General features: G+C 39.3%; 1 protein-coding gene across 2 annotated transcripts; it reads left to right on the top strand.

Annotated features, from left to right (window-relative positions):
- The first annotated feature begins 242 nt into the window (after nucleotides 1–242).
- On the top strand, nucleotides 243–9,300 carry pyroxd2 (pyridine nucleotide-disulphide oxidoreductase domain 2). Of its 2 annotated transcripts, XM_047351417.1 has the most exons (16): nucleotides 243–398; nucleotides 642–661; nucleotides 758–851; nucleotides 1,866–1,939; nucleotides 2,504–2,659; nucleotides 2,831–2,984; nucleotides 3,072–3,133; nucleotides 3,218–3,315; nucleotides 3,412–3,553; nucleotides 3,635–3,769; nucleotides 3,846–3,918; nucleotides 6,035–6,188; nucleotides 6,994–7,145; nucleotides 7,357–7,463; nucleotides 7,800–7,920; nucleotides 8,136–9,300. In XM_047351417.1, the coding sequence occupies exons 1-16, from the start codon at nucleotides 281–283 to the stop codon at nucleotides 8,213–8,215; spliced, it is 1,740 nt and encodes a 579-aa protein (XP_047207373.1). In that variant the 5' UTR covers nucleotides 243–280; the 3' UTR covers nucleotides 8,216–9,300. The 2 variants fall into 2 exon arrangements, with proteins under 2 accessions (XP_047207373.1, XP_047207375.1); XM_047351419.1 differs by lacking the exon at nucleotides 642–661 and having other exon boundaries at nucleotides 280–398.
- Nucleotides 9,301–10,222: the final 922 nt, after the last annotated feature.

Genomic DNA, 10,222 nt, shown 5'->3' with positions numbered 1-10,222 from the left:
ACACTAGGTTTAAAATGAGACAGGCTGTGATGTCACACAAGACTTAGGAGAACATTTTACAATATTTGGTCCGCAGCCAAATCAGCTTCTGCAGAGAAATAGACTTCAGCCCACATTCCGAGCAGGATAAAACAGGTACTCAAAAAAAGAAAAACAAAAAAAGATTAATAGCTAGATCGAGCTGTAGTTGCAGCTTGAGACCCGGACCTAATTTTCTGAGCACAGTGAGGGAGCAGAGGCGGGACCGATGTTAGATAACTGAAAGCTTCAAACTCCTGCCATGGCTGCAGCGGTGTGGACGGATCGAGGACGCTGGACACTGCGGCGGATACTGATAGGATCCAGGTCTAATCACACCATTTTAAAACCCTGCTATGACGCGCTGATCATCGGAGGAGGTGAGAAACGATTTTGGAAAAGAAAATTTCCGGTTTCTTATTGCTTTCTTGGGGTGACATAAAAATTCCGTAATCTCCCAGAAGTCGGGAGTTGGCTTGGCTGAATTCAGTACATGTTTGATCTTACTTTTGCACCTTTAAACTTGCACAACTCAGCTGCAAGATGCACAACAAAACCACAAGGTGTATTTTAGTGCATGCCTTTAAAAGACATTCATACGCAAAAACACGTTTTCTTTGCAGGGCACAATGGACTGGTGGCTGTGAGTTCATGCATTTGTTTCCCAACACCCGCTGTTCAGTCTGCACATCTATATCGTCCAACAAGAGGGTAAAGGTGATACTATATGTGTGTGTAGGCAGCCTATCTTCAGAAAGGAGGGGTGAAGACAGCTGTACTGGAGCGCAGACATGTGCTGGGAGGAGCCGCTGTTTCAGAAGAGGTCTTTCCGGGTAGGATGGATCCAAACTGGAAATAATACTGGTTCATCAGTTCACAAGAATGTGGTTCAACCAATTAAAACAAACCGCAGATAAAGGGTACAAGCGAAGCATATGTTGTTATTACCCACAGTAACCTGTTGCAGAGCTAAATAACAACTTCATGAATGTATAGTGAACTCAGTAATAAACCTACAATGCAATGGATTATGGAGTGGGATCGTGCAGAAAACAACAAATCCTTATTATATAGATGTATGGCTATATCCATCAACATCAAACAGTCAGTCATTTTCTACCACTTATTCCATAGCTGGTGCCTATCTCCAGCAGTCTATGGGCAAGAGGCAGGGTACACCCTGGACAGGTCATCAGTCAATCACAGGGCAACACACAATCAACCATGCACACACTCATTCATACACCTAAGGGCAATTTAGAGTGACCAATGTACCTAACAGGCATGTCTTTGGACTGTACCCAGTGAGAACCCAGGCATCCACAGTGAGAAGATGCAAACTCCATGTAGAAAGACCCTTGGCTGGGAATTGAACTCAGGACCTTCTTGCTGCAAGGCAACAGTGCTACCAACTGCGCCACCGTGCAGCCCAACATCAAACAGATATATTGTATTTATTTCTATTGCCGGTGAACCCATCGAGGGTCATATTAAGCATGTGTAAAAAACAAAAAACAGCAAACAAACCATGTGTAATGAATACAAAACAATCATGGATTATAGGATTATGTGCTGTAAGGGTTCTGAAGGGCTTTTCCCCATGAACGTTTTAGCACCAGACACGTTATTTGTTGTGATGTATTTTTCGCACTGATTTATCACTAATTTGTATCAGTTCATGACATGTATGTCTTTATTCATGCTAAATGCAAAAGGTATGCATGAAGTTGCATTCCAAAGTCAAAGCAAATATGATACACCCAAATAATTTCCTTTTTCTTTTTAGCTGTCCTCACTACATTGGTTTCATTCAGTTTAGAGAAAAAAAACAAAACTCTTGTCTGCAGGTTTCCACTTCTCCAGGTGCTCATATTTGCTCAGTTTGTTACGACCTCACATATGCAGAGAACTTGAGCTTAAGGTATAAACACACAAATCATTTCAAAACATTTCATATGCAGTCTGAGCCAGATATTTACATACACGGTATAAAAAGATACATACCCTTTTTTTCTCACTATCACCTAATTCATACTGAACTTTTCAGTTTAGGTCAGATGCAATTACAAAAAAATTCCATTTCTATTCAGTTTTTTTTTTTTTTTTTTTTGTGAAGTGGCGTTTCAGCCTGTCTCTCTAAAGAGCACATTTCACTGTGGAGAATAAAACTCTCTTACCAGCTTCAGCCAGTATCTTCAGAAAGTCTTTTGGGTATGTTCTGTGGTTGATTCAAGCATTATTTTGCCACAATTACTTCATCTTTGGGACAGAGAAACAATCTAATTTGTACATGGACTGATGGCTGGACATTCCAATGCTGTTTATTTTTGCCTATAATTAAAGAGACAAAAAAGGTGATGTGTCTTTGTATATAGTTTATGTAAATATCTGGTTTTAACTATATCTTGCCAACATCTGAAATTCTTAAAATGAATATCCATGTTTTTCTCTTTTTCCGTTTTGTTTTTGGGTATATTTGTATCAGAAACATGGGCTGAAGGTGTACATGAGAGAGCCCCATTCTTTCACCCCCATGCTGGAGGAGGGGATGAAGGGGGCTCCACCAAGGTCCCTCACCCTCGGCTCAGATCTGGCCAAAAACCAGGATGAGATCAGCAAGTTTTCACCAAAGGATGCTAAGGTGATTTAACCATAATGAAAACGGTGATAAACGATAGTGTGCTGTGCTTGACCTTAAGTTTTGCTGCATGATTATTAACTTTAAATGTCCTTCAATGTCAACTTAGACTTTAAATTGCTTTGCTTTCCTTTACTCACCCACATCTTTACTTATATTCTATTATGTTCTCAGGCTTATCCAGAATTTCTTGCACACCTTGAAAAGTTAGCCACCGCTATCCACCCTCTACTGGACTCTCCACCTGTAGATATACGCGGAGTTACAGCTGGATCACTGAGAAAGAGGCTGGCTGCAGCTAAAACACTGATGCCTGTTGTCAAATGCGGTTCGTGGGCCAATACAGGGGTTGAGAACCATCTTTTTGCATAGTCCTTTAACTAGGTCACTTTGAGTTTTCTCTGTAAATTTTAAGGTCTGAAACTTGGAGGGAATATTCCAGACTTTTATGAGATTATAACTGCACCAATAATGAAGGTTTGTTATATCTTAGACAAACTAATGCACACACTCTTTGCTGTGTATGTGTGTGTGTATAATGAGTCTCTTAAATCTGTAAAGGTTCTCACTCAGTGGTTTGATTCAGAGCCACTGAGAGCAACATTGGCTACTGATGGTGTGATCGGGGCCATGACCAGTCCTAGTAACCCCGGTAGTGGGTGAGAGACATTTCTAGCTCATCATTACAAATGTAGCTGAGCAGAATAAAATGCTGATCTTTGGAAAATCTATAATGCAATTGTCTTCCCATGAAGGTATGTACTTTTGCACCATGTAATGGGGGAGCTGGAGAAGGAGAAAGGAGCTTGGGGTTACGTGGCGGGAGGGATGGGAGGAGTGTCTCAGGCTATAGCAAAAGCTGCTCAGTCTTATGGAGTAGACGTTTTTACAGAGAAGGTAGACATTCTTTTATTTTCCTATGTCAATGTGTGGATTTGTGGAATCTGGTTGAATGTATTTCCACTGGATCTTTGGTAGGATGTAGGACAGATCCTTGTTGATTCAGATGGTGCAGCTAAAGGAGTTGCACTAAAGGATGGCACAGAGATCCACAGTAAAGTGGTTTTATCAAATACCACCCCCTATGTTACTTTCAAGAACTTGACACCAAAGGTAATATTCAGACTCCCCATCTAATGTCAGCAATGCACAAGACAATATCCTGCTGATGCTTCTGTTTTTCTTGCAGGGTGCTCTTTCTGAAGAGTTCGTCAAAGCTATAGATCAAATAGACTACACTTCACCCGTTACGAAGATTAACGGTAAGTCTGTCCTGGGGGGTAAGGCTTTTATTGTATATGTATGTATCAGGTTTACCCTATCCTGAAGTAAGGCAGAAGGATTTCATGTTATGTTGTCAATGAAGCGAAGACAAGGCTCTGTATTGAAGACCGCTCACCTTCTAATTTGCTTTAATTCCTGTTTTACTTGCATGTGGTTTCCGAATCAGATGAGAGTTTATTCATTCTATAGGGAATCCCAGTAATCATTTGTGTGAAAATCTTTTATTTAAATCTGAGGAAGACTACAATATAAACAAGGAAGTTAGTTGCACAGCTAATAAACTGCTACCGTGACAGAACAATTGATCACTCCTTTTGAACACATGAAGACAAAAAAACAATCTCAAATTTTTATCTTAGCTTTATTATAAAATAGAGACAATATCAACCAACATCCATAACAAAAACATTGTATAAAAGTTGAGTGGAAAGGGTATTTGATCCCCAGCAAAAACATAGTTTATAGTTTGGTGCAGAAACATTGTGCAAGGACAGCAGTAAGACCAGGTTTACTAGGTATGCACACACTCATTTTTATGGAGACTCTAAATCTTTTAGGTTTTTTTACTGTTGCTAGGGAACACAAAGCTTTAGCACCTTACAAAGACCTTCTTGAGTATTGGAGAATGGTGGCTTGCATAGTTTTGTTCACTTTTCAGCAATCCCTCATACTGAGCATGCATGTAGAGGAAAACTGCCCTTTGAAATGAAGGAACTTCCAGTAGAAACAGGCTCAGTGTGAGCAGCCATCTGCCACGACTGGCTGGTGGTTGGACAAGATAGAGCAGAGACACAAAGAGAATACAGAAGCACACTGATCCAGTAGTGCTTTCTATGTTAAAGAAAGTAAAAAGTTTATGGCAGTAGTAGTAGCTTTAGTGGCTTCATCTAGGAGAGAAACACAGCTACGCAGATAAGCTTTGAGCCACTTTTTAACTCTATAGGATGAAATAGAGCACAAACAGTTAGTAGTGAAAGCTCAGCCAGTAGCTATGTCTAGGAGAGAGACAGGGTTAAACACTGAAAGACGGGGCCAGGCGGATCATCTATAGAAAGAGAACATTAAGTTGTTGGCAGCAGTAGCTGATGGCCCCTTCTAGGAAATTGTCACAGCTAAACAGGACACCAGGCCAGACGTAGCTCTTAACAACATCTCAAACCTTTCTAGGAAGGCTGTCCCCAAGGTTTTAAGTGTGTTTGTTAGAATCTTGACCAACCTTCAATAGGCACATTTGTGAGGTCAAACACCGATGTTGGATGAGACATTCTGGCTCACAATCTCCATTCTAATTCAGATGTTCTAAAAGGTTGAGGTCAGGACAATCAAATTCTTCCACAACAAACTCACTTATCCATGTCTGTATGGACCTCTCAGCATGAGCCACTCTGCACTAAACTCTATACTTGACATAATAATGTCAGGCAGGTACCTGACAACTGCCAGACCCAGACTCATCATTTGGACTGCCAAATAGAAAGACATGATTTGTCACTCTGGAAAACATGTCTCCACTGCTCTATAGTCCGGTGGTGGCGTGCTTTGCACCACTGCCGGTAATGCTTTGCTTTACCCTTGAATGCAGCTGCTCGGCCATGGAAACCAACAGTGTTTTTGAGTCAGTCAGAAGCCAACATGACATTTAGAGGTTTGTAGCTGTTAACTTTGAAGAAAGTTGCCGACCTCTTTAATTTGGCCACTTTGAGGCTTAGTTGTCGTTCCTAACCGCTTCCACTTCGTTATAATACAGTTGACCATGAAGTATTTTATAATGAGTGAATGTTATGGTTGGACTTGTTGCGCAGGCGGGATCAATGTACCAAGCTTGAATTCACTGAGCTTCTGAGAGCTCACATTCATAAATGTTTGTTGAAGCAGTCTGCATGCCGCATTCCTGGATTTTATACACCTCTGGCTATGTAATTGATTGAAATACCTGAATTCAATAATTTGGATAGGTGAGCAAGTATTTTTGGAAATGTAGTGTTTCTATCCCCCCATTACTTAACAAGGTGCCTAAAATCGTTTACTTCTCAAAGCCTAAAAAACAAAACTAATTTGTTTTTTTTGGTTACCATTCTGCATCTGCTCTTGTAGTGGCGGTAGATAAATTACCAAACTTCCTGGCATCACCAACACCAGATGATAAACCTGGACCCCATCATCAATGCTCAATACATCTAAACTGTGAAAATGTGGACATACTAGAGGCTGCATATAAGGAGGCCAAGAATGGACGTCCCTCAGCAAGGTATATCTTTATTCCTCATGCTTCTGTTTGAGACTCATTCATATTTCTGCTTACCCATTGACTGCTTGAGATAGGCACAAGCTCCTCTGTGATCTTGGATACATGGATGGATGGGTGGATGCAATAGTTTACTTTCCAGATCACTGACCAGATCATTTTGGTTCTCGTCTGTAATATGAAATAAAGCTTCTGAAATAAAGCTTGAAAAACATAAATTAAATGTACAAATTTATTTTTAGTTAATGTGGTGGCAAGACCTTTTCATGCATCATGAATGACAACCACAAGCAGACACACCTAAGGACAGTCACTAAAGTTTGTATTTTTCAGGCTTAGTAGAGCAAAAATCTTTAGGTCACTAATAGGTTTGTTTGTGTATAAGGTAACTTCTAAGTATCTTTCCTCCTTATAAATATGACAGAGGATCAAATTATATGAGAAATGGCACTTTATTTTCATTTAGAGTTCTGTGGAGTAATTAGGAGCAGTCAATATCTTTCAGCAGGAGCCAGCTGTCATGGTTGTCTCAGTGAGTGTGTTTATATATATTTTCTTTTCTTTACACATTTAGATCAACTCAGTATTGTCAAATCTGATTATTATCTGATTCTTTGTAAAAGTTAAACATGTCAGTATACTTTCAAAGTGCTGTTAATGCAACAGTTTGTATGGAGGCAGTTAGAAACAATCTGTTTACTATATGAAATGTTAGCTAGTTACTTTGTGAACTGCTTTTGAAAAATAATCTGTATGTTGCCTAAAATAATTCCCTCCTTGGACCATACTATGTTTTCTGTTCCTGTAGACCTATGATGGAGATGACTATTCCATCTGTTTTGGACCCCACTTTAGCTCCCTCTGGCTGTCATGTAGTGTCACTGTTCACCCAGTTTACCCCCTACCACATTGAAGGGAAAGAGTGGACCGAGCAGGACCGAGAGGCCTTTGCAGACACTGGTTAGAAACACAAATTACTTTTACATTTAAAGCATGCCTTGCTACTAACGTTTTTCCTTGCAGGCTATGCTCAAAGCTGATAAATACATGGACACAGACCATGTTTATTCTAATGATATCTTTCTTTGTCTCTTTCTTTTAAAGATATGAAAATGTGTATTAACTATACTGTAGAACCAGTAAAAACATTTTTGTTTGTCTGCTTTTGTAGTTTTTGACTGGGTGGAACAGTACGCTCCTGGGTTTAAAACTTCTGTTGTGGGCAGAGACATCCTGTGTCCCCCCGACCTGGAGAGGATCTTTGGACTCACTGGAGGGGTACAGACTGTACACAGCACACATTTTAGAAAGGGGAAGCCACTTGAATATTGACACACAGCTCATTTGCTTGACACAGTCAGCTCTTCCCTGAAGGGGGAAGTAATTTGCATTCTTCCCAGGACCTGATGGAAAAGCAGTTAATGGTTACAGACATTTTTACACAAACCTATAAATCAGAATCAAAGTACACATCAGCTCTTACTTCACTGAGCTTTGTTTGGTCACTGTTTGTGTGTATTGCTGTGTTTTAATGCGGCAGCCATCGCACAAAAGACTGTACTTGGTTTTGTCAAAATCAGAAACAAAAACAAACATTTGGGTTTGTTTTCACAGAATATCTTCCATGGATCAATGTCTCTGGACCAGCTCTACCTAGCACGACCTTTGCCCTCACTCTCAGACTATCGCTCACCACTTAAAGGGCTCTATCTGTGTGGCAGTGGCTGTCATCCAGGTTTGCTTTTTGTTTTTAGCTGGATAATAAACTGCAATTATCATGGTTGATTCTGGTGTAGTAATAGGCATTATAATATTTTTTATGCGGTTAGTATTGAAGTATAATTAATGAACCTTTGAGTTTGAAGTGACATTTTCTCTGCTGCTTTGTTTGTCTGATCACTGAGTAAACAGTAAGTGATTTTTGTGTTTCGTGTGTCTGATGATTCTCAGGTGGTGGTGTGATGGGTTCTCCAGGCTGGAACGCAGCGCTCACTGTTATATCTGATCTGAATCGTCACAGAAAAATGTGAAAGCATTATTGCAGTTTTATGAAATTACAACCCCAACTCCAGGTTTGCATAAGTATTGATACCCCTTGAACCCCAACATTCTGTGATGTTCCAACCAGAAACTTCAATGTAATTACCGGGATGTTATGTGATATACCAACACAAAGTAGCACATAGTTGTGAAGCGGTACCCCGTTATTGCCCTGTATTTAGCTCCATCTGTATTCCCATCAACTCCGACCAGCTTCCCTGTCTCCGATGAAGAGAAGCAGTGCCACAGCATAATGCTGCCACCATCATGCTTCATAGTGAAGAGGATGTGTTCAGGATTATGTTAGTTTAGCATTTTTCATGTAGGACAAAATGTTTAATTTTAGTGTCATCTGACCAGGTCACCTTCTTCCACATGTTTGCTGTTTCCCCTAAATGGCTTGTGGTAACCTGCAACTACTGCCTATGGTTTGCTTCTTGCCATTTTTCCATAAAGGCCAGATTTGTAGGGAGCTTGACTAATAGTTTTCTTGTCAACAGATTCTCCCACCTGAACAGTGGATTTCTGCAGCACCTGCAGGGTTAGGGTAATGGTAATCTTGGCTACTTCTCTGATTAATGCTCTCTTTGCAAAACCTATTAGTTTAGCTGGAGGTCATATCTTGGTGGCCTCCAGCAAGTATTCATATCCATGTATTCATACCTTTTAAGAGATATGAATACATATACAAGGTCATGTATTTCATTACATGTCTTTATATATGGTTATTTTCTGCAACTTTGGTTGAAAGAAGACAAGTCTTAAGATCCTAGAAACATGCGACAGAGACAATGAAATGGTCTGTGATACAGGTTTTGTAGTGTTGTCTTTACATATTATTACAACTCTTGAGCTAAAGAGGGAAACCGATTTTGATTTGGAAAAGCACTTGCTATTACCAATCAACTCAAGTAGAATAATGTTTTATAGCTATTGTAGCTAAAATGGCTTGTTCCAAACCTACCTGTTCCTCAAAAGTAACAACAAAATTATCTAACACTTTCGCAATCATTAAAATGATGCACAGTAAAGCTTTTTAGGTTTGAAATTTTTAAAATAAATTCCTTTAAACCTGTTTTGTAAAGTTTGTATAATTACAACTGTGAGTTTTATGTTGCTCCATTTTACAATAATGTTTATGATTATTACTTGTGTCTTTCAAAGAAATGTCATGCACAATAATGAAGCTGAAAGTAAGTCTTGGTTGGTGCCTAATTCCAAGGTAATTAGGCTAGTGGTGGGCAACAATGAGTCACAAGAGGCAAAGCACACTCATACCTAAAGGCAATTTAGAGAAATCAGCTACTTAACGTGGATATTTGCATATTTCTGGAACGTTGTATGCCAGAGTACCTGGGAAAAACATAAGCAAGCACGTACAGAACATGCAAACTTAATACAAAAAGACCCCAGGTCCTGCTTGGTCCAAGGTAACAGTGCTAATAACTGTACCACCATTCAGCCTGCATTCAGTGTTAACATTTACCAACTAAATTCTCAGCAATTGCATTTTTTCCTGATATTGTGTAGCAATATATCTATTTTTATCAAATATGAATGATATTAATAAAAGTAACCCCCTATGAAAAACAGCTCTAGTGTTTGGCTTTAGATCTTAGTTGGAAAAAAGTACTACTGTTCTCAACCCTTTTGAAATATACATATTATATATGGTTATTCAGGGAAATCAGCTAACCACAAGCTTAAAACCTTATACATTCAGGGAAATGAATCAATATTATGTTTATTTGAACATCTAAAATAACGATTTAAGTTTACAGTAAACGAAAGGTATTTCCAGCCCCAGAGTGATAAATCAGGTGTGGAGGCATTTTATGTCCAATGAAACTTATCAACAGATCATTCCTGTATTATTTTGTCTTCTTTATCATTACTATCCACGACTAATATATCTGCTGAAATACTTAATTGTGAGGAAAAACCCGCGTACGTGTAAAGAAAAGATTGGTGTCGTTTCAATTTCAGCATGAGTTTGT

The sequence above is a fragment of the Girardinichthys multiradiatus genome, chromosome 22 (assembly GCF_021462225.1).
Source record: "Girardinichthys multiradiatus isolate DD_20200921_A chromosome 22, DD_fGirMul_XY1, whole genome shotgun sequence".
In the NCBI taxonomy this organism is placed as follows: Eukaryota; Metazoa; Chordata; class Actinopteri; order Cyprinodontiformes; family Goodeidae; genus Girardinichthys; species Girardinichthys multiradiatus.
The sequence above is the reverse complement of the archived record's forward strand: the minus strand, read 5'-3'. Positions and strand labels throughout refer to the sequence as shown.

Coding starts and splice junctions, on each gene's coding strand:
- pyroxd2 (XM_047351417.1), top strand. CDS start 281: ATGGCTGCAGCGGTGTGGACGGATCGAGGACGCTGGACACTGCGGCGG. Junction 3,919..6,034: donor ACCCGTTACGAAGATTAACG/GTAAGTCTGTCC, acceptor CTGCTCTTGTAG/TGGCGGTAGATAAATTACCA. Junction 7,464..7,799: donor TCTTTGGACTCACTGGAGGG/GTACAGACTGTA, acceptor TTGTTTTCACAG/AATATCTTCCATGGATCAAT.